The sequence below is a fragment of the Micropterus dolomieu genome, unplaced genomic scaffold (assembly GCF_021292245.1).
Source record: "Micropterus dolomieu isolate WLL.071019.BEF.003 ecotype Adirondacks unplaced genomic scaffold, ASM2129224v1 scaffold_289, whole genome shotgun sequence".
In the NCBI taxonomy this organism is placed as follows: Eukaryota; Metazoa; Chordata; class Actinopteri; order Centrarchiformes; family Centrarchidae; genus Micropterus; species Micropterus dolomieu.
In genome coordinates this window covers 2,623-27,333 of record NW_025744280.1, presented here as the reverse complement: position 1 = coordinate 27,333, position 24,711 = coordinate 2,623, and the positions used below count along the sequence as shown (strand labels likewise).

At 39.7% G+C, this 24,711-nt stretch overlaps 1 protein-coding gene across 1 annotated transcript; it reads left to right on the top strand.

Moving 5' to 3' along the window:
- Positions 1-645: 645 nt before the first annotated feature.
- LOC123967335 (phosphofurin acidic cluster sorting protein 1-like) lies at positions 646-24,505 on the top strand (the record flags this gene model as incomplete). Its single annotated transcript, XM_046043399.1, has 7 exons — positions 646-773; positions 15,264-15,351; positions 16,547-16,636; positions 17,657-17,782; positions 22,593-22,737; positions 23,102-23,193; positions 24,428-24,505. Coding segments are annotated over exons 1-7 (738 nt in total), but the record flags the coding sequence as incomplete, so codon positions are not given.
- Between the last annotated feature and the right edge of the window lie 206 nt (positions 24,506-24,711).

Here is a 24,711-nt window from a genome sequence, read left to right as displayed (position 1 = left end):
AATGTATTAAAAGAGTATTAGTGTTAAATCAGGTTGTGCTTGGGTTAAATTTAGGAGCTTTGGATTTGGTTTAGAGTGAGTGTTTGACACTCAGGCGGTAGATTGTGGTTGGCATGTCTCTTACATGACTCATTAAAAATCCAAAGTACCGCTACGCAGGTGCAGCTGTGGCTCTTTTGGCAACCAAATTGTTCATCAAATGAAACCACTGCATCTCCTGATCTCCATGAGTCAGATGCTGTTGAAACTTATTCCTCCCACTTGCAGCTGATATTTGCTTTTGTGGATGTAACATTTTATTTTTAGTCATAAGCCATTTAAGAGAAATGCCAACCAAACTCTTTTGAGAATCAAGTACTCAGTGTCTAGAGGCGAGGCGTGAAATATGGCTGACGTAAACCAAGTCCTTAATTTTGACAGTAGACCAAAGCCATAGTGCTAAACTCTCATACCAAAACATTTGGTGTGTGATGGTGATGTACTCATGGTTTTATGTCCTGCTGTCACTTGATGAAGTGCAACTCGAGTCCGATGTTTTACAGGTCACAGTTTAAAAAAAAACAAAAAAACAAAAACAAAGAAAGAATCCAAAGATGTCATTTTATTTCACGCATACTTCTTCCTGGTCAAAATCTGGCACCTACATTACCCACAATGCAACTCAACCACCAACCTTTAGGTCAGAGATTTGGGTGTGTTTTGTTAGTAGCAGCTAACGTAGCCTTAGAGCTGCTGGCCTCATGCAAAGATGAGCGCCGAGCTACAGAAAACAGGTAACCTCACTTCTTTCTAATTCCACACCACCAGATTTTTTTAATTTTCAAACATGTAGTCCTCTGTCACATATGCAGTTAGTACACCTCCAAGAATTTGATGTAAGATTGGAGGAGTTCCCCTTTTTAAAGAAGAAAAAAAATGTCAAAGGCTGCTTGTCTTTTTCTTATAAAGAAATTGGGGTCTCTAAATGTGATTTTAAAAAAAAACAAAAACACAAAAGCATTTGAACGCATGCATAAACCCAACCACAGTGTCTTGTTCTCCTAATAGTGTTGGGTGCAGACTGTTCTGCCACATTGCCTATTCATTCCCTTGTTACTGGAGCATTGGTCTGCTGCCCCACTCTGTGCGAGTAAGGAGGAAGGCTCAGCCTCACTGGAGTCTGACTGCTGATGTGACCAGCATGCTAATCGTGTCTAACACCAGGCAAGGGGAGGTATAGCCTATTTACACACACATGTACACCTACAGTACACATACACGTAGTTGTAGCTCTCAGTTTTGCTCCAACCCCATCTAGACTTAACACAATTTCTCTCCTCAATGATTGATGCCTTGGCCTTCCAGTACCACACCTCATCCCACTCCTCTCCACTCGGTAAGCCCCGCCCTGTCCAGCTGCTCATTGGCTGTCACAGAGCTGTCAGAGGGTCATGGATGAGAAGCAGAGCAGACTGCAGAGCTTCATGACTCAGTCTGCTCTGCAGGCTAGTTGTGTGTTTGTGCAGGGGGGTTGAGTTAACATAATGGCAATCTCAGGTGTTCTGCTCTTTTTGAACTTGCTTAGCCAGATCTCAATCTCGTCAAGCTCTGGAAAGGCTGGTGGAATTCTTTTATCGGGGGGGTTAAGATAATGTGACCTTGAAAATGTTTTCTAGCCAATGAAGAGCCTGTCACAGTAGTCAAGCAAGGATCAGGAGAACAGTTCAAATTAAAGAAGTACATTGGCTTACTACAAAGGTGTGGCAGGAAAGGCTCAAACCAGGCAAGCAGTCCAAAAAGAAAACTAATCCAGAACAGGTACAGGCAAGAATCAAAATCCTTCTAGTTCAACAAGAAAGGCCCAAAAAACATTGGATTAAAAAACAGAGAAGGGGCTGGGGTGCTTGACAAATAGACAGACATAACAGCAAAACAGACAACAGGGAAGACACACCGACTAAAATACACGTGAGAGGAGGATGACTACACACAGGTGAAACTAATTAGGGCAGGACAGACAACCAAAACAGGCGAGTAACAGGAAATGTACACATGCCACTTGAGGAGGGATTCTTTCAAAGTAAAACAGGAAATAACTCAACCAAAACGCACAAAGAAACCATGACAGAGAAAGTGTTGTTGGCTTATCTTCCTGGCCTCTGCAGTAAAATGCTAATGCTGTATTGTTCTATGTTGGCAGAATGGGAAGAACAGGAAATGTTATGACTCACTAGCTTTTGTGCATTAATCCAAGCTGGTCCTTGAATCACACTATATAAATGAAAATGAAGCCTACATTTGTTTTCATTGTGGTGCGTATTTGTAGAAATAAGCTATGCTATAGGGTGTGCAGAACTTTAGTAAATAGCTGGATTAAATGTATTTGTGTTACTATATTGGATTTTACTGTATTTACAAATTGAGCAATGGTAGCTAGCAGCCCTTTTGGCACCAGCTTGTGGACACAGTCAGGAAAGTTACATTAATTGATTGATCCTACAGATAATTAAGAAATTGATCAACAGTGAAAATAACCTTTTATGCTTCAGCTCTATTCTGTTTTTTTACAAAACGTCAGCATCTTTTACTTCTGTCAACACTGGAGTAAAATCAGTGCTGACAGCGTCTGTCTGTTTAACCACAGCAGAAGATAACTGGATCCTCCAAACCATTCAGTCGCCTTTAATGGGTCTCAGGCGTTTAATGACTAAAAAGTAAAATGATTGTAAATGATGATGAATACCTTTCAGAGTAAAATAAATACCATTCTTCTTTCCATTTTGCGTAGTTGTGGACCCACAGTTACTTGACATTTTCTCCTGGTTTGCCTAGCAGAATCATTTAACGCTAAGAGAAACCTGTTGTTTTTCTATTTTCAACAGCAATTTTCGGCCGACTGTTTTCTCCAACCAAGCGATCTATATTGACTACCAGCTATGTACAGCGTGCTAACCTCGACAACCCGGCTGTATTCTAACGTTAACATAGCTGTACTTATTAGCTAGGCTCCTTACATGCTTGCTTATTTGAAGGTGGGTCTCTGACTGATGGCATTGTGTTAAGAAAATAGATAAAACTTCTTAGAGTTTACTTGGATGCATTAGTTTTTCTATAAACACACAGCTCCGTTTCTGTTTGTGTGTGTGAGTGAGAGAGAGAGAGATGGAGCAAGCAGAAGTGCTGAGCAAATCTTTGCGCTGCGGGTAGCTTCACAATGAATTATGATTTTACTCCTGTTTATTATGTCGTGGTCAGTGCTGATATTGTGGCGTGTCGTGTTGCCACAAATAAATCCGTGAATGGGAAACACTGCAGTGTGGTGCAGATTCTAGAGGCTTTTTTATGTCATCTTAGTTCTGATAGTGAGTTAGTTATAATCGCCTTAATGTCATTGCATGAAAAACCAATCACTGATCATCCCTTTAATCGTCGATAGCTGATCCAATCGGCAATTGGCACAAGCCTATTATGCAGTTTTGCATCGTAATATAAATGCAAGAGGAGAAAAAATGATTCAGCCGCGCTCTGCCAAACTGTTGACATCTTTACAGCCTGTCTCCACTCAGCCCAGAGCTATTTTAAGATTGTTGTTAGTATGGAACCAAATGCTTGTTATTTTTGCTTCCTGTGAGCGGCCACTCTACTAGATATTGTTGACTCTCTCTCCCTTTGATTTTTTTTTTTGCATTCTTTCCCTATCTCGTTCTGTCTCTGTCTTTGCACAGTGTTTGCCTGTGTCCGCTTATGTGTGCTCTGGATTTGTGTGTGTGTGTGTACATGATCGTGTCAGGGGTCAGTGTGTGGAGCTTATTAAGGACTTTGGGATCAGATATCCCCCATGTGAGGTTTTAAGCCAAAATACACAAAGTCATACACACACCTCCAAAGATCAAAGTCTAACGTTTATGTTTGGTCACTTGGATTTCAGAGTTTGAACACTTTCTCCTGTCTGTGGTAGGGGTGTGCGATATCACCAAAACCTCATTTCATATCCAGATAATGATACATGATATAGCATATTTTCTAAATATTCAATGAAGAAAGCAAAGCGTGCAGAAAATTATTAATGTAACGGGTGCATTTTGCGACCCAAAATAAACAATGGACCATAATATGAAACTTGATCGTCGCATGATCTCTATTGTCAGCCCAAGTGTGTGGGTCATTTTATTTCTTTTTTAAATGTGTGATGGACGACGTACATAAAATGACTCTGGAAAGGTGACAAATAAGTGGATGAAGAGGGGAATAGGGATTGGCTGACTTTACTCCGAGTGCTTACACTGATCACATTCTGGTGGTGTGTGTGTGTGTGTGTGTGTGTGTGTGTGTGTGTGTGTGTGTGTGATTAACTCTTAGCTATGTCTGTAGTAATGCAATTATTTGGTGAGTTAGTGTGTTAGGTTTCTGTTAAAGCAATGTGACCAGCATTTATGCAAAATTTGACAAGTAGATAAAGGTGTAGGAAGCGATTTTAATCCACACTGAAACATTTTCTCCTCAAGGTTCTGTCCATTATGTGTGTGCAAAGAAAATAATTTGGTGTTTGTACACAGCCCGGACTCTGTAAATGGGAAAGTGTCTCGTCTTCTCTGCGTGTTAGCTTTGCAGCAGAAGCTGCAGTGACAGTTTGCTAACCAATAACTTAGCTAACGTTACTTTCTGTGTTGTTGTTCCCTTTATCGTGGTACTGGATTTCTCCAGAATCACATATTCCATCTTTAAGAAACATACAGTCTAAGTGCAATGTTGCCAGTTCAGTGTTGGCCAGGGTCCTTTTGATGTATGTCCTCCTTCCTTTTATAAATAAATGAATAAAGGCTAAAATGCTGAGAAATCATCTTAAAAGAATACTAAATGTTTCTTGATTACAAAACACAATGTCAGAGAATGAAAATCTGAGAAGGAAACAAATTTATGTAATTAGAAAAGGTGACGGCTAAACAATGCACTGAATCTATCAAACTACTGACAGTATGAATCTCTTACCAATCTATATTTATCACCAAGTATTTATTTATTTCATAAATAAATTGAACTAACCAATCTGCCTTCAGTCCAGTGTGAATGTTTCAACTGGTCATTTATTAAAATTATTAAGAACAAACAGTCAACGTAAATTGAATGTTTTCAGATCATCTGTTTGAGAGTCACATTGTCAGTCTTTCAGTGTAACTGTCAAATAGACTCATCTGTTCCCTCTGCATGATTGTCCTCAGAACAACACATGATGAAGGTTAAGGCTGACGCTGACTGAGAGCCTTTGTTTTTCCAGCATTAGTCTACAAAGTTTTACACATCTGGTCTTGTGTTGAAGCTTGGCTTGATACATTGCAGGTAATCCGTCATGTCCTCCTTTTGTTTTACAGTTAGGTAATTGTTTTGTGGTATTGCGGTTAAGAGCAGGGCGTTTTTATGGGGGTTTTTAAGTCTTCCTTGAAGGTGCATTTGGGTATTTGAGGGAAGTGTAGAAAGAAAATGGACTGCAATGGTTTTAATGTAAAAAAAATATACACGTTGATTGTCAGTCTGTCATGTCACACTAGTAATGGTTGGGTACGTGAAATGCACGTTGGCTTTGAAGCATTGGCTCAATTGAAGTATCATAGCATAATTCTTCACTATATAGTTTGATATCAGTGACATATTTGTTTACCTGCTTGAGCTGGATGAAATTATTATATCTTTAAGTGGAATCTTATAATTATATGATTTTGTGTTTTACAAAATATACAACATGCAACAGTGGCACACAGGTGGTTGTTTTTTCATAATAATTCTATATATTTTAAGTCATTTTATTAGTATCCTGATACATTCGTTCAGCTGTATAGGGTTGCAACCGTATGAGATAATAATGGTACAATAACCGTCTCTGAGAATATCACGATATTACAAAATCATTGTTATTATCAGTTACAGTGACCCTAAAAGAAATGAAAACCAACTGTTTTTGTTGAACAAATGCTTTAATATAATTTCACAAAATATGTGTCCCGACAGACTTGAAACTTGATACTAATCCAGTAGAATTTAAAACCGTAGATAAGCAGATGCACATGCTATGATAACCGTCCACAGTATTCAGTGAAACAAGTATAACTCTGCAACCGTACAGCTAATCACCTGCTAAAAATGTTGTACCCACTTCATTCGTTGCTACATTAACATACTACCAGGTGAATCCATTAGCGTCTGTCTTTCATCAGTAGATCGTTGTTATCACTGATGTGTGCTTACTCACTTCATCTTGATTTCCTGTGCTCCTACTTTCCATTGTATTTGTGTCGATTCTGAACATGCTTTCATGTATCTTATCTATAAGATAGTAGATCTCACTGGGTGTGTGTCTGGCCCGTCTGTGTGTCGGGGACAGACTAATCCATGTTATGGAATGATAATGAGTTTGGAGGAGAAGAGCAGGGGAAGCTAATAAAGAGGGAGGGCAAGGCTCTTACTCTTTCTGTCAGCGAAAGCACAGGCACTGCCATTGATCACAATTGCCGAAGGGAGGAGGGGACGCCTTGTTACTTAAGAGAGGAGGTGGCGCGGAGCTGCCATGTGCGGGGAAGGAGAGGAGTTGAGTTACTGTTAGGTAAGGGTGGGAGTTGTCCTTATGTGAGGGAGGAGACGAAGCACTGATTACAAGAGGGAAAGGGAAAAGGGCAAGAGTAGGAGGAGAGGAAGAATGGTGATGTTGGATAAGAGGAGGGATAAAGGCCATTAAAAAGAAAATAAGTGGAGGAAGCTGAGGGAGGGGCATAAATGAGAGGACATGGCATGAAGGTCAATGGAACTCTTTTTCCTCTGTACTTAGCATGTTGTTTTGATTGTATGACATGGCAAGGTCACACGTCCCATGACGGGGGAACCATAGACCCCTTTCTCTTAAAGCCACACAACCACATGTACATACACACTTTAGACATAGACTCAGCCTCACACACTTACTACTTTGACGCACATCTTGACATTTTTATGCTTAAATTACTCATTTCTTCCATGTTTATGTCTGTCATGGGGATGTCATGGCAGTCTTTGTATTGCTGGCAGGCTACTCTCCTTTTTAGACCCCTGCTGTAGTTTAAACTAATCTGGTACTGAAGGTATTAGTCAGTCAGTTTAGTTTTAATTTTGATAATTTGTTAATCTTTCTAGTCATTCATCAAGTAAAAAAATGCCATGCATGTTTGTTTTTTTTCCTTGAAAAATGTGAGGATTTGCTGCTTTTCTCTCTTTAATATCATTGTAAATTGTCCCATAGTATAGGAGCGACACAACGAGTCAACAGCCATGCCAGCCGCTCTGTGAGGCTGTACTTGTGCACAGCTGTGTTGTGAGCTAAATGCTCACAAATTGTATCATGTGAGCAAGTTAACATTTGCTAATTAACACTGAACCCAAACAAAAGGTGTGGATGATGGGAATGTAATTAGTTTTGCAGGGATCTCATCATACACCAAAGTATTGGACAAATTTAAATTCTGACTTGGTGGTGGCGCTAGATGAAATGTAAGAGGATCACCAAAGTATTATGAATAATTCTGAGGGAACATGAATCTCTGAACCAAATTTCATGACAATCTATCCGATAGTTTATGAGATTTTTCACTCAAAACCATGAAGGTAAACCTCCACGATGGTTGAGGAGAGGTCAGGGAATCATCAGAGGTGTTTGGATACATCATCTGGGAATCATGAATGTACAAAATGTAATGATAATCCATCCAGTAGTTGTTGAGAGACAATGCCATCCATAGAGCTATGCCGCTAGCATGGATAAAAACATTTGCTGCTTCTGTCTTCTAAAATGGTTGGGATTTTCTGTTACATTTTTCTGTTACAAGTCACTTTTGTACATCTAAAGAGGTGCTTCAACTGGGCTTTTTTCTCTTAGGGACTGGCTACCTCAATACTACTTCTTGAAAAGCCAAAATTCAAGGGCGCAAAGCTATTTTTTGACATGTTTATAGACTAAATATATTTGAATTGGAAAAAATAACATTACTGACAGAAACATCAATTAAATGCCCCTTAAATGAGCACCCTCGTTGAAGTCTGATATTTGATATTGTCTCATGGCTCAATCTGTGTGTTTGTGTGCGACTACATTTGTCGTCTTTGACAGACGAGCTGTCTTTTTTTCTTCAGAGGCTGGCCTTTCCACATTGTCAGAGGTCAATCCTCCCACAGACATTATTGAACCGTTCTCTACCTCCATCGGCTACCTCCCTTCATCCGCCCATGCCCCTTTTCCTCCGACAAATAAACAAACAAATAGCAGCGTCTGCTGGGAAAACACGAGGCGTATCAGTCTGAGGGGCATTAAACATTCATTCAGTGGGTGTTGAGTCAGACAGGGAGGGGGTCTTCGGTTTGTAGAACCATGAAGACTTTCAATGACAAACTGATGCACTCAGTAACCCACTTGGGAGACACATCAACACACGCTCTGCCGGCAGACGTCTTTCTCAACATGTGCTCTTGTCAATTCTAGTCGTTTTTTGAGTAATATCCAACGACTCTAGCACAGTTTCACAACACAGAACAAGGGCATAAACAAAGGTCCTGCATGGGAACTCAACAGCATCAGATTGCTTTATCAGTTCATTTACAAAGGGTGAAAATTATCAGTCTGACAAAAACACACATTTGCGTGACTGAAATGATAAATGGATTATCAATATAGACAAAACAATCTTATTTGCTTGTTTAGGAGCTTTTTACCGCCTCACGTGGTCATCATCAGCTGAGACCATGTGATATGGATGAAAGCTACAGAATGAGTGAATAAGTAGAACTTAAGCAGAGCTTGTTTTGTCAACTGCTTCTTCCAAGGGCAATAAATAATTGTTAGATACAACTAAAGAATAATCAAGATTTAATGTACAAATAACTCATCACATCCTCATCATGTAATGTCACCCGTATGTTTGTGAAGCCTGGTTTTCCACATGTTGCCATCTTTCCAGCTGTTTGAAGGGCCTGAGGCACCTCTCAGTCAAGCAAAGGCAACCATCCGAGTGCTGTTCACCCCTAATCTCCTCCCTACACACACTTTAGAAGAAGTAAAACTAGTGTGTTGCGAGGAAAAATGTGTTGACGTGCATTTTTTAAGAGAAGTATTGTTTTCCTTGTAGTTGTGAGCCAGCAGCCATTAGAGGAACTGCAAATTGAGGCACTTCCACATTGGCAATAACGTTCACTTGTGGAGGCTGCGATCATTGTCAGTAGCACAGTTCAACACTGCAGGGGAAATCTGTGTGCGCCTCTGGGTTTTATTGATCATGTGATGTCAAACACACTGTAACTGGAAATCTGCTCCTCTGAGCTCCCATTTTTGAGAAGGTGTTTTACAAAACAGTTGCAGAGGCACGTTACCCGATTAGGACACCCAGTTATCTTGGAGCAGACCTCTCCCAAACAGCATCTGCTCATACTTTTACAGTTTGTTTAATCCTCAGTAGGGTGGGGCTGGCTGCATCAAACAGCACACGAAGTTTAGACAAGCACAGAAAAGCTTTTCAGTCAGTCAGTTTAGTGGACTGAGTAATTACGTAAGTAACTTACACCTTAACTGAACGTTAGCCCCTGAAGGAAATGTCCCACCCAGCTAAAACATCCTGCTTGTTGAGTCAAACAACTGCTTAACCTACAGCTGCTTTGAGGTTTATGGTCTTAAAGGCGAAGGCTTTCAGTATTCTTTGTTTTTCAAAATGTCAGCAAATGCGTTAAAAAACCAGAACAAACGATGGATTGATCTTTGTAACAATTGTCTGTGTAGTCAAAGCCTGAAAGCTTATTCGAGCTCGATTGTTGACACCATTAAAAATCTATGAGTCAGACTGTTGCTCTGTCCCTTCATTACAATGAACACACACGCTGTAGTTTATTTTGAGGCAGCCCCACAGTAAGCTGCAACAATTGATTGATTAATCGATTTGTCATTTGTTTAAAAACCAATTAATCATTTTTCAAGCAAAATGACAAACATTTACAGATTCCAGGTCCTCAAATGTGAGAATAAACTGTTTATCTTGGTCTGACATTAAAGCACATATACACAACATTTTGGGGTTTTGGACTGTTAGTCGGACCTTTAATGACATCACCTTGCTCTCTAGGAAATTGTGAAGGGCGTGTTTCACAGTTATTTGAGAAAATAATCAGCTAATGAATCAATAATAAATTAACTGTTAGTTGCAGCCCTTATGTTACATATACTGACGTGCTGCAGGAAATAGATTACCAAATGTGTATTGATCTGCCACTGAAATAGTCCCCCACTTGTGTCCCAGTTTCCTGTTCACCTATTCATATCTATCTTTAATAAGTGAGAAATATCTGAATGCATTTAAACTAAAAACTCAGCTTCATTTGTATAATACTTTAAATGCAATGAAGGGGATTCAAAGGTTTGCATTGGAGAAAGGAGGAAGCAACATATCAGACTTGTTGACATTCGTTGGATAAATACATAAAGTCTTTCTTCAGCATAATTTTGTTAGTCCAAGTACCAGTATAAAAAACTAATTTGGATCTAAGAGACGTAGATTCTATTGGGAATTAATCAAAATCCTGGTTCCCCAGAAAACAAATTGGTTTGTTGTTTTTGCCATTATGCATTGGAGCCTATAATTATATCCCAGCTGTTGCGGTGTAGAAACAGATTTGTAATTATTTGTGCAAGAAAGACGATGCTGTGCTCTTATTTTTCCATCCTTAACCGTGCAACAAAGATGCTGTTTCCTAGTTGCTGTACTGCTCCTTGTTCCTTAGTATTTTTCTTAGAAACCTCCTTTGCTCTTGTCACTTCTTTTGCTCAGCTTGATAATGATGTGTAGTGACTGTCGAGGTGTAGTGACAGGCTACGTCTCGAGGAGACGGGGCAGTGAAGTGAGAACTGCACCAGAGAGGAAGCAGTTGTGGCAGGCAGACTGTTTTGACCTTTACCATGTGAAAGGTGATTCCCCTTCTCGGCTTCAGTGACATGTACTGTAAGTGTGTGGCAGGCGAGGCTGGAGCTGTTTTTTATGCATTTGTCTCATCCGGAGGGATTTACCGTTGTTAAGCAAAGAGTGCAGGGGTCGCCGCAGAGGTGCCCTGGCAATTTTCCTGTGAGAGAAGTCTCAGAAATTAATAAAAACAGCAGCTAAAGACCACGGTTGACTATAATTTCCGTTCCTCTTCTCATTTTTTGTACAAATGGAAGTATTTTGTAGCAAATAGTGCTCCTGTAGGCAGCTGTTTCCTGCAATAAGATGATTTTTCGGCCGAGTACAGAAGTAGTAATGCAGAAATCCCACTGGTACTTGCATCCATTTACTGAGCAAAAATGAAATACATCGTGGCTATTTACCGTTAGCTTATCTCGAGGGAAGTTTTTATGTCATCCATGTAATGATCCACCGAGCAGTTGATTAAGAGACCGCAGTAAATTGAGAGGTTGAGTTTTGATTCATCATACTCTTGGTCTGAGGAGTTTTAGGACCCTCCAAAAGCTATAACCTACAGCTATGATGTCCGACGAAGAAGGCCCCGGTGGTGTCGTAAACATTTACTGTCTCGTCAGCTCTGATTGATTGCACTCTGGGAGGGAAACGCTCACAGAGGAGGAACAAATCAATGATGTCCGTCTGATGTGTGCCAACTGCTAAGACTGACTTCATACAAACTGGAGTCCTTTTAGATTCCCCTCTGAACAGCATGTTACAGTTGAAGGGACACTTTAAACTGGAGGGACGTGGGCTCACATTTTGAAAAAATGTGTCAACAGACAGAAATAAATCACCATCTCCTTTGGGAATAGATAGAAGTTTTAGCCACTTGTGCTGGTCCCAGCCTCTCTAATGTATGTCTAATGAATGCGTTAAAGGTGGTATTGTGCTTTTTGGCTTTTCCTCTCTCTTTTAATGAGTTATAGATCTTTTTTGTGCATGTAATAGAATTTGCAAAGTGAAAAAGCCCAAAGTCCAACGCAAAGGGAGTCCCCATCTCCTGCCTGAAAACAGCTCGTTTGTAGTCCAGCCTTTACTTCCCCTTTCTTGTGATGTAACAAGAAAATACGTGTCATAATGTTCGCTGAGCGACTAGCCACTGTCTATTAGTGCACTCCCTGGAGAAATGTTGTCAAATTAGTTGGAAAAAGCAATCTCAGTAAGAAGCAGACAGTTTTGCAGTTGCATTATAGATTTGAAGGTTGTATTCAGGCTGTCGAACTGACTCAAACGGACGTGAAAAAAATGAAAGATAGAAGTTAAAGCCTACCGATCACACAGTACAAGTGAACCACCGCATCCCCCGACGATTGAGACAAAAGACAACGATATGAACGATCAACACTGTTCCTGTAAAGCTGGGTAGGCCTCTATTCATTATTACAATGATTAAAAAGCAGAACAGTTGGGCTTTATTACGTTCCATTGAGTAGGAGTAGCGAAATGCGTATTCATAAATTTGTAATCTTGTTTACTTATTCTTTAATTCGATTTTTGGTATAGATCAAAATCAGTGCTGAACAATTAATCGTTTATAAATCGAAATTGCGATTTGAAAGAACACGATTAGCTAATCATAAAGATGGCGATTAAAATATAGGTTAATTATACAGCACATCTGACCTGTTTTAAACAGTCATGCAGTTACAAATTAATTCTGTTGTCATGCTTGCCAATCACAAGCGCCATGCGCCTCCAATTACGGTCCTACTCACCAATCAGAGCGGACACAGGGTGTGTACATTTTACAACAACAAACGAAACTAGTGGAAAAAGGGGGGATAATGGTGTCAGCGAACCGACACAGGCAGCAGTTGTGCCGCGGGTTTGTCCGGCGTCAACTCTCAATGAAGTGTTTCAGCAGCGTTTAGCCTACATGTTGTTAATGTGTTAACTGTCTGATTTTGCTTACTTGTTCAGAGTTTGCTTATTTCTTCAGTTGTGCTTCTACTATGGTTAAGTAGGCTACATAGTTGAATTGTTAGTTATTTTTGTCTGTTTTAACTGTGTTTATTGTTGATGTACGATTGGGAGTCTGCAAAGGGTCTTTTATTTTGAAAATCAACCGTGTTCTCTATGCCGTTCTGTGTCTGACTTTAGGTTTTTCCGCCAAATTGTTCGGCCCTAATCGAAATTCTGCCTGTTTTACACAATTTTTATGTAATTCTTTAAAATTCATTCATTCATTCCCTTTGGAATCGGTACCAAAACTAGGGTATCGTATCTGCAATTATATCGTAACATTTCAATCGATTGGTCGATTAACCGAAAATTAATCTGCAACTGTTTTGATAACGGAGTATTCATTTAAGTAATTTTTCAAGCAAAAATGCCAAACCTTCTCTTGTTCCAGCTTCTCAACTGACATGATTTGCTGCTTTTCTTTATTGTATGTGAAGTTCCTGTTCCTTTCTCTTTAAAACAATGGAGGATGAGATTTTGGTTTTCTAAAATGCAACAGTGCAAAAAGATGCAACTTCCAGTTCATCTCTGACTCCACCACCACTACAGTATATATGTCTCCCAGTCTGACTGTCCTCTCCTCTCTCACCCCTTCCTCCCTAATAGCCTACCTCAGGTGCTTCACCCCCGGCCCAAATCGACCCCTGGCACATGGCCTCTTCTGCCTCCTCTCCACCTTGATTCACTCTACTTAGATCCAGTAGGTGTAAGCAGAAGCTGCACTTAGCTGCCCTTTTGGTTATCAGAGGCAGACATTGATTTGTTTTTACTGGCGGGTTGAGCCTCTCCTGGACACTTGGATCTTGTTCAGGAATCATTGGGACTGAGGAGAAAGGCTCTCTGTTTGTCGCAGAGTGATAGTGGTTGCGTCAGCAGTCGCACCATTTGTCCATTTCAGTGTTGGGATGTGAGCGCTGAAAGAGAGATGAAAGGCAGTAAGTGGGGTGGATTTGGAGGGAGGTCCAGGTGCGATGAGAGGGAGTTGAGGGTGGAGAGGTGTGTTTGGATCGCGAGCGCAATTTTCCTGTCCTCTCTGTCTTCCTTTAATCTTTATAGTTGTCATTAAAGCTTTCGTTTTGCAGTGAAATGTCATACTCTGTTATCACACTTTATGACAAACATGATAAAAAAATCTTTGTCACAAGGATTGCTTTCTCCTCTCCCCTCCTGGAAAACAGCCAGTTAATCTCTTTCTCAACACATTGTGTCAGCCTCTGTCATCCCCAGATCTCTGTTCTCTCTGTTGATGTGTCTCTCAGTTTTCACGTCTCCTGCTCCATCCCTCCCTCTCCTTGCGTCATTGTTGACGGTTTGCTTGTTTCCTCTCTGTATCTTTTTTAATTTGTCATTATCTCCCCTCCCTGTCTGAGTCCCTCTTTTCTCTCTCTCTCTTCCTTTGTCAGCCTGTCTGTCTTTTTCCTGTTTATCCTTCTTTGACATTTTCCATCTCTGTATTTTTCCTTTGTTTTATCTCTTTCTCTTCGATTGCCTCCAGCCAGCCCCGGTAGGTCTACTGTAGTGGTTTACTTTCTGTCTCTAAAGCCCTGGATATGAATTATTGATCAGACTGACCCCTGGCTGCACAGCTGATGTTTGGGTGTGGCGTGTTTTCTCTGATTCCATTTCAATTCTTTAAGTGCTTCTGGTTGTGTATGTCTCTCCGTGTTTTCGAACAATATAAGCGTTTCTGTTGTGGGTTAAGTAATACAAATTGCACTTACTTTTGTTTCATCAATATTTCTCAAAATGATCATCAATATTTCTCAAATAGAAATTTGACGGCCAGTATAATTTTGTGTGGGTGTGCTGATGTAAGAGTTGGCTTCAGTTGGAAAAAAGACACTTTTACAAAAATAACAAACTATTTTCAGCATGAAATGAATCTTTTATTTTATATTTTGTCATCAGATAAAACACAAATCTTCACTTAAAAGCCTCTGCAAGTGTCAGTTTTTGTTTTTTGCTTCATTTGATGGTCCACTGGTGAGTCAGAAAGTGAAGATGAAGCAGAAAGGGGGTGACGCACACAGTAAATCCTCCCTTCATGAAGGTTATAATGATCAGTTTTTGTTGAAACAATTTTAGAGAGGTGTCGATTCTGCTGTAAGGTCACTTTTTAGACTGTAGTTGGTGGTGCTGTTGAATTGTATTGGGTTATAATGAGAGGCATTTCTCATATTATTAATGAGTGTATATATACTCACTAATATATACATCATGGCCAACAGTTTGTTAGCTGTCCACACTCTGGCCAAACCTGGTAACTCAGCTCTGTAGGGGAAGAAATTCACCACTGATCACTTGTCTCCTTGTGTTTGTCTACAGGCTCTTCAACTTGACTCTGAAGAAGCTGGTCATGCTGAAGGAGCTGGATAAAGACCTCACCTCTGTGGTCATCGCCGTCAAACTGCAGGTATGAGGTATCTCGCCAAAAAATGGCAAAATGGTAATAGTAGCCTAATAAATGTAAAAATCAGCGCAGCAACAATGTTAAAATATTAAAAGTTTTGTTTTCACTGTATGAACATAGTACCAACACCTGACGTTTTTTGTTTACTGAATTAATGTTTTCTTTCGTCAGCAGTTTTTCAGCCTCAGCAATTATTTATTTTGCTTTAATCAGCAAAAAAGTATTTAAGGACTTAAAGAGTTGAATTCCTTTCATTAAGTGTGCCAAATCAGCAGATGTTGAAATGCTGCTAAATGAGTAAATTTCTTCAATACTCTGTGTCTGCTGAGTCGTTTGTTGTTTTGTCGAGTCAGATTATTGGATCTGGACACCCTTCCTTCTCTTTGTTTAAAGCCAAAATACTTTCTGCAACTCCTCCATAGTTGTGTAACTTTTTCTCATACTTGATTCTTGTAAAGTTTCCTAGTATTAAAAGTCCAGTATTCATTTTCTTCTGTACCTTTTGACACTGTTCTGATAGCAGAGGCAGCCATGTTGGTAAAAGTTAACATGGGTAATTTCAGAAAATACAACGTATGTTGTCTGATTTGGTCTGCTGATTCCACAAAATACAGTTAAGATGGAAATTTAAGAGTTTATCTGTTGTTTCTACCTCTAAATGTAGTGTATTCCTTTATTCCTTCACCTCTCCTCATCTGTTCCTCTTCGTGTGCTCTGTGTCGTCGCGATCTTGTCCATAATTGAAGACATTCTTTGTTGACTCAATACAATTTAAGGTGTTTAAATCCCTCTATAATGTTGTGGCTCCACTCCCAGATTCTGCTCCTTGGCTTATTTTCACTCTTCACCATCTCAATCTTGTTTTCTATCTTAGTAAACTTATAAATTATCTGCTGTTTCTGGCACATAATACACTTTAAGCTGCTTTAATTCTTCTTCCATGCTGCTGCTGCCTCTTGCTCATTCATTGCTGTCTTCTCTCAGTCAGATTCCTCTTCTTCGCCTCCCTCTGTCTCGACCTCCTTTGCTCCTACGCTTGCTGCATGTGGTTGATGAGAGTTCCTTGTTCTGACTCTGCTGGAGTTAGCTGGGGCATACTAACAGTAATCTTTCCATCTCTCCGCACTTTTCTTTCCCGGCTCTCACGCAATCTCTATTTTGTCTTTTCTGTCTGTCTCTCCTGCCTCTGCCTGCTCAGGGCTCCAAGCGGATCCTGCGCTCCAATGAGATCCTGCTGTCTTCAGCGGGGCCGACAGAGACCGACCTACAGCTCACCTTCTCCCTGCAGGTAAAGACAAAGGTTCAGTGGGGTCAGGTGCCTGTCAGTCAAAAGCACGCAAAAATTGACAAACATAAAGCATTCTCAAATTCTCAACGCTAAAAGTGGAAACATGCAATGTTTTGCATGAGCGTGGGGGTGAACCATTTGTTGGCCTCCTGAATCCCTTAAACTATTTTGGGGGAGTTCCTTAAATGGTCACAACTGTTTACAGTATTGACATTGTATTTACAGAACAAAGAAGATGTAATTGTCACATGCAACTACAAATTAACTTTGGACCACAATAATTAAGCAAAAATGGCATGAGACCCTGGAGGAACTATTCTTATGCAATTTCTGGCTCTGGTTTGTGTAAAGCACCCTTATCTGTCATGAATAGTGTTGATCCCAATCAGAATCTATTTGCCTTTACTTACAAAGTCTTTGTTGCACAGGTACAGAGATGCTATAAGTAATAACTCATCAACACTCATACAGCATTTTACACTCACTACCTTAGTGCATCCAGACAGAACATGGTTAATGTAATCCCCAGTGGGATGCTCTAAATTATCCTTTCCAATCTCCATGTTTCTAAATGCTGCTAAAAGGTCAGGGAGTTTCTCTCTCTGGATCTTACCAAGTGCAGCGAGCCAGACATTATACATTATACATTCAGCTTTCTACAGCAGCAGCACTGCAGAGGCCTATTAAAACCGAGCAACAGAGTGATTTCATGGCTTTGAACGTTGTTACAGGAGCCGGTTTTGTTCCATTTATAGTGCAGCCGGTGACATTCTTAATGATGGGTTATGTCATAGTTGGGATGCGGCTAAGTGGTTCGACACTTCAGGACGCCGGAGACAGGTCAGCGGGTGTGAATGCCTTATGCAACGAGCCAGCTAGATCAGCCTTATTATCATGACCTGGGAAACAAATGGCAGTCTGCATCTAAACCCGTCTAGCCAGCCTGCCAGCTGTTTTTGTGTTTGTGTATGTGTGCACATGTTGCTTATGTGCGTGTATATGTGTATTTTGTACCTGCAGTACCCACACTTCCTGAAGAGGGACGCCAACAAGCTTCAGATAATGCTACAGCGACGGAAGCGATACAAGAACCGGACCATCCTGGGCTACAAGACCCTGGCCTTGGGACTCATCAACATGGCTGAGGTACCTCAACTTGATTCAACTCGAGCAATACAACAATAAAATGATACATGGAGGTTTATGAGAAAATCCATTTCTTGAAACTCTTTTGAAAGTCTTTTCAACCTTTCAGAAGTGTTTCTCAATCACTTCTGCGTCAGTATCCCACTTTTCCCAGAATGCCTTTAAAGCTACACTTTTATCACAAGTCCGTTTTTTTCAGTCGAGAAAAAGGGACTTTTGTACTAAAAGGCAGTACACTGTACGTTTTTATAAGGCCTAATTATTTTCAAAAAAGTTTAATTGTTTATTTTAATAATTAAAAACAGGTGTACAATAAATACATTTTTAAAAATAATAATTTAATTAAGCCTTAATTGTCTTGACTGTCAAAAAATAGTGAACATTTCCCACCAAAATGTCCAAAATCCTATAACCATTGCGTAGCAACACAAACAAAAAATCATTTGCACACATTATTTACAGAGGTGTTTACTTGATTGAAACAGTAAAGTGTGTCACAAGTATTTTCGGAATTAATGATTTGTGACTGCACTCGTTAATGGCTGCAGGATGGGTGGAGGAAAGGCAACATACGTGCACACGCATTCAGCACAGAGCACCTCCAACAGCAGCAGATGGAGGTTGAGCTGCATATCCGAGGGCACGTCAACTGTGAGTTGTTGAGTCAGCGGCGTCTCATCCTCCTCAGCAAGACTAATGTCCCAGCTGATCTGAGCTTGTTGACCCAACAAACCGCCGGTCACAGGCTCATTTCCCTAAACATGCAGCCCTCTGCCTCCTGCTCCAGTCCAATCTCAGGTTAACTTCGTTTCACTGTCGTCACAGAGTGATTTCTAACCTATCAGCCACAATAAAAGGGGATGGTCTTCTCTCATACCCTACGCATTCTTCCTTTTGTCATTCTTATATTCACAGCGACGAAACTTATTTATTGCTAACCTTCATTTAACCTTCATCTAAACACAATTCAAGCGAGTGCACTTTAAAATCAAACCTCAGATTTTGATCTTTGCCCCAGCGATTCTATTCTCAGACACCATAAATGTTGCCGTAGATCAAACTTCCAATTAAATTTGAGCCTCTCCTGCCAAAAGCTCCTCACATTCTGTGTTCTCACAATATGAAGCCTTTATAAAAGGGTTGTGATTTATGGCATATGTCTGCACTGCACGTGTGGATGTTCCCTGTGCTTCACGGATGACTGGTGGCTTTCATACGCTGTGAAGTCAGAGTGATTTACAGCATAAAACACCTTGAACTAACTGGCTCACCACAAAGTACTTCATGGAAAGAAAAGGACATGAATACAGACTTAATCAAGATGTAAGTTTGGTCTCCAGGATGTTTGCACTCTCAACAGTTAGTGGAGTCTTTTATCAAGAGCAAATGAAACCACTTGCAGCAGTAGAATAAGATCAAATTATTCTTGTGACCTCTAAGCCGAACTGCCAGTCCTTTTTTAAATGTATTATAGTGTGCTGCTTACGTCTTCGGCGATGTCTGCTGGCTGTTGAAGGCTGCCCAAATAAAGTCAAATTTTATTCATGAAGCTCTTTCAGCAGACAGGTTGAGCTACAAAGTGCTTTACAGAGGGCAAAGGACACAAACACAGACTCATACGCATGATAGGTTCAAACTCACTTCCTTCACAGGCACAGTAAAAGTCTGCCGAGAGCTGTGTGTGTCTGTGAATGTCAGAAAAATAATATGCTATAGGGGATACACTCAGGTTTTCTCAAAAAAAGTCCCAAAGTCTCAAAGAAATGTCATTTATTTTGCCGTTGTGCTTCTTCAATGTGACACGTAAACTCCACTGCCCCAGCAGGTATTGTGAGGTGGAAATTCAAAAATGTTTTGCAAGTTTATTTGCAAAGCACATTCTTTTAAAAAGAAAACACTGTCATGCGTAGCCACAAGGGATACTTACACAACAGCTTCGCATTGAATTTGCCCTCATTTCCCAAGATTCTCTTGAGTTGCTTTAAAGACGCCATCTGTGACATACTAAAATGTAGCGTAAAACTGGATTTATACTTCTGTGTTAAGGGTAGAGCTGCAGCTAACAAATATTTTAGTTCATCAGCTGATTAATCGTTAAAGTCTATGAAAAATTAAAAAGCCATAACAAACAGCCTTCACCAACAGTCCAAAACCAAACAGTATTTCATTCATCATCAAATATGATTTTTTAAAAAAGCTGCAAATCCCCAAATTTGAGAGGCGTGAACCAGTAAATGTTATTTGCTTGAAATATAACTGAATTAATTAATCATTTACCAAAATGAGTTTTCCTTTAATTGACTATTAGATTAATGGCCAATTGTTGCATGTCTAGTTAAAGGGTTACTGTGTACCTGTGGCGTGTGTAATGGCAGATAAATTTGTATCAATTTAAAATCCTCAAATATCAAAATCAATGAAATTGTCGTAAAATTCCTGTATTGGTCGGACTCCAGAAAGAATGTGTAGTGCTGCAGTGGTGCCATCAACGGGTGAAATAAAACACTGCACCTGAAATTAAAACCCACGCCGTTTGTGTACTCTGCAGGACTCCAGTTAAACCTTTGCATAGTTTATAAGTCCAGGTTAACATTAGCATAAGCAGACAAAAGCCATAAAGTGAGCAAACACATTAACCTCATAGCATCTATGTTATTTGCTAACATTAGCAAACATTTGCCACCTTAAGCGTTTTATTGTTTTTCTTTTGTGAGAGAGAGATTTAATATGTTATATTTCTTCTTTGAATAGTTATATTGTATTATTTTAACTCAAAGAAAAAGGAAAAAGCACAAACACGTCATATAATCGTGTCACTTTGATACTTGTGAAGTTTCAGTTTTTATATGATGTCTATGGTGAAGGGAGATTGATAAAAAAGACATATTAATAAATATTATTACTGGTTGTTATTTTTATGTGCAACATGAAGCTGCCACTAAATGAACAGTATTTTACGAGAAGTAAATGTCAAAAGACATGGCTTTGTTTGTTTTTTCATGTGCTTTTATGACGCTGAAAAATTACCAACAAGATCAAGAAATCATCTTTAATTTACGTGAGACCTTTTTAGAGGATAACAGTGTTGTGACTGCAGTTTTTTTTGTTTTGTTTTTTTTTTTGCAATCAGTTTGCAGCGTGACCTAACTATGCGACATCATATAAACATTGAGGTTTTCCATTTAACTAGCATTTGCACAACTTCAAACTTCACCTTGCCCTACCTTCAATTACCTCCCACTTCCTCTCTGCTGCCTGGAGCACATAATGCTGTTATTATCTTAGGGATAAAAGTATGATTTTAGACAGAATTCACTCTATGTTGTTCGGCATAATGAATTTCATTTGTCAAGGCAGTAGTTTAACTCTGTGAGCTCTTTTTTAATGGATTTTTAAAAAGCGGTGGCACCGTTCAGGAGATGAACCTGCAGTAAATCCATCAGCGGATTCAGGCTATTCATGGAGAAAATTGGTGGAGGAAAAAAAAAATCTAATTATACCAGTGTTTCTCATTAAATATGGATATTGCATCTTCGTGATGTTTGCCTCGTCAGATTTGCATAATTGTCTTTCTGCCTGGAAAGTGGTTAAAATTAGCATCTGCGGGAAGGTTTAGAAAGCTACTGACAGCATTTGAAGTGTCTGAAACAGGTTAGCTGAACCTCAGCCAAGCGAATGGATGTAGAGCAGTAATGTCTCTTTTTAATGTGTGGCTGAAGCTGTCTTCATAATAAGCCGCTCAGACTTCATTAACTCTCTGAGTGTGGCCAGACTGCTGAGAGAGGCTGGATGTCAGTCAGTTAGATGCACAAAACACACACAGGAGACATGATGTTGCCGTTTGCTGCGGCACGCAGAGAGAACTGAAATTTGAAGATGTTCAGGTTTTCTCTGTTGCTGTCTTTGACAGTTTCTGGTCTTGTTAATCCCTGACTGCTATTTTTGTTTATCTTCTTCAACCTCCTTTTTTCTCCTCGTCCCATTATCCTCCTCCTCTCAATTTTCAACATCTGCTTTACGTCTGTTCTCATTTCTTCTCTCACTGCTGTCTAATCTGTCTCTCTGTATTTCTCTCTGTCTGCAGAAGCTTTATTTCAGGCTTCCCGTGTCTCCTCCTCTTCCTCTAATGTCGTTGAAAATCGTGCCCTGTGTTTTTCCCTGCTGTGTGTATAAGAGGAGCACGAGTGAAATGAGGATCTTTTCCTGGGAATTTCTCTGTTTGGAGTTTATGCATCTGACTTTCTTGCTTTTTTGAGCATATCCGGATTTTATTCAAACATAGGAGCATGTTACTTAAAAATTAAGAAAATTAAAATATGGATAGAAACCTGTATATTTCATTTTTAAAAGATTGAAAACCAATGTAACTTAATGACATAAAATGCTTCTTTCTGTTCTCATTAAATAGTTTGTTGTATACTCAAGCACAGGTAGGTAATGAAATAATCTTTGTGATATGAAACTGGTTACTATCTAGGATTTTTTTGCTGTCATGATAAACCTTAAATATTGTTTTGTTTTTTTTTACAGGCTGCATTTCAAATGCTATCATGATTTATTTTTCCTGAATCAATGAAATAAAAAACAAATCTCCCGAAAGCACCATTTGTACAAAAATATTAAAATATGTGTTATGCTGCATTTTCACATGTTGAAAAGCATCTTCATGGGAAGAATACGGCAGAGACTCTTGAAGTCATCTGGTGTGCTATTTGTAAAAGTTGAAGGCTGTCTGAATAAAACCACACGTTGAATGCAACTCACTGTACCGTCGTCTCAACCTCTTCTCTTACTTTTTTTCTACGTCCAGGTGATGCAGCACCCCAGTGAGGGGGCCCAGGTCCTGGGGCTCCACAGCCAGCTGAAGGACGCCTCGGTGCCCGTCGCTGAGATGCGAGTCTACTCCCTGTCCAGCCAGCCAATCGACCACGAGGGACCTAAAGCAAAGATGTCTGGTAAGCAGGGCTGCAACTAAGGATTATTTTCATCATCGATTAGTCTGTGGATCTTTTTCATGATTAATTAATTAGTTGTTTGGTCCATAAATGGTCAGAAAATGGTGAAAAATGTGAATCAGTGTTTCCAAAGCCTGAGGTGAGGTCCTCAAATGTCTTGTTTTGTTCACAACCCAAATATATTCAGTTTATAGTCAGAGAGGATAAAAAAATAGTTGCTGATTAATTTAATCGTTGACAACTAATGGATTAATCGACTAATATTGCAGCTATACTTAGCACAGCGTCTTACCACATCTGTCTGTGTTTGTCCTCCTCTTTCAATACGTCCCCTGTATTCTTCAAATGTCCTCTGTCTCTGCAGATCGCTCTCCAGACATCGACAACTACTCCGAAGAGGAGGAAGAGAGCTACTCATCAGAACAGGAGGGCAGCGACGACCCTGTTCATGGACAGGTGTGATTGTATAAGGGCTACAACAAATGATTATTATAGCAGTTGATTCATCTCATGGTTTATTAACTTTGTAAGAAGTGTAAACAATGCCATCACATTTCTCCTTTATTATCATACCTTTATTTAACCATGAAAAAAACTCATTGGCGATAAAAAATCAGCAGCACAATTAAAAAAAAAATATAACATTAACATAAAACATAACAATTTACAATCGGAATAAATAGCAAGTTATGGTAAAAATTTCTTAAATATTCACCACAATTCATCAACAACAAGGAACAAACAAAGTAATTAATCATAACATCTCCAGCCAGAAGTTACTTAAAAGTACTTTTAAATGCAACGAGTGAAACCGGCTCCCGGAGACTCAGGACATTTTGAAGCTGATTCCAAGCAAAGCGATTGGAAAGATACGATACAGGGGTGAGGGAAGCTACTGCTGGACTGGAGCAGTGAGACTAGACAGAGCAAATCGGTCACGGCTGGTGTTCAGATTCAACTTTTAGGATAATTAGGAGTTTTCTTTTGTATTCAACGGAATATTATCGACATTTCAGGCTCTCGTTTTATCAGAAAATAAAGTGGTTCAGATCGGTCAGCCCGGTCGTCTCATGTTTCCTTCCCTGTTTGATGATCTCAGACCTCAGCAGTACTTGTGTTATGATTATCGATTGAAACAATGGCCAAAATTATGAAATTAATCACAAGGCTCGTGTTGTTCTATATTTTTTCTATTGTCAGTAAATCTCACAAAAAGATAAAAATGCATTAGTCCATATCTCTATTTCTTCTTTCTGACTTTTTGTTTTTTGTTCCGCTTAGCTGGGCACTGTGTTTTTATCAAACGTTACTCAACAAGAGTAAATTGTATATTTGTTGGGGACTATTTTAAGCCGTGGATTAACACCCATGTCTACTAGTGCTTATCTACAGCACCCTGATAAAAAAAAAAAAAAATAGAAATACAGTGCACATGTCACACAGTGCAACAATGGAAGCTCACAGACTTTATACTTAATGTTAATGGGATCAATCCATTGTTGTTTTGGTCTTTTTAATGGGATTTGTTTACAATAAGAAACCTACAGAATATCACCAGCCGTATCCTTTTAAAACCCACGTTGTAATAATCCAGAATTAACCTTATAACACTCTTTAAAACGCCTCTCACTTTCTCTCCCCCTCTTTTTCTCTCTTGCTTTCCTTCTTCTGCTCCCTCTCTCTCTCTCAGTATCTATACGACGAAGAAGAGGAGGTGAGGAAGAAGAAGCCGAGGCGCAAGCTCCCTTCCAATGCCGCCATCACCAGAGTAAGAAAAACATCCCTCACCTCGTCCATCCCCCGCCCCTCCCTGTTTCTTTCTATCTTTGGGTTTCTATCTGTACCTGTTTGTTTTGTCTGCAAAGCAATTTGCTGCAGACCTGCTTCGTGAAAAAGCCCTTTCAGATAAATTTGATTCGACTGGACTCCCCCTCATCTGACTCTTGCATCACCTCAATCAACCTCTCCTCCCTC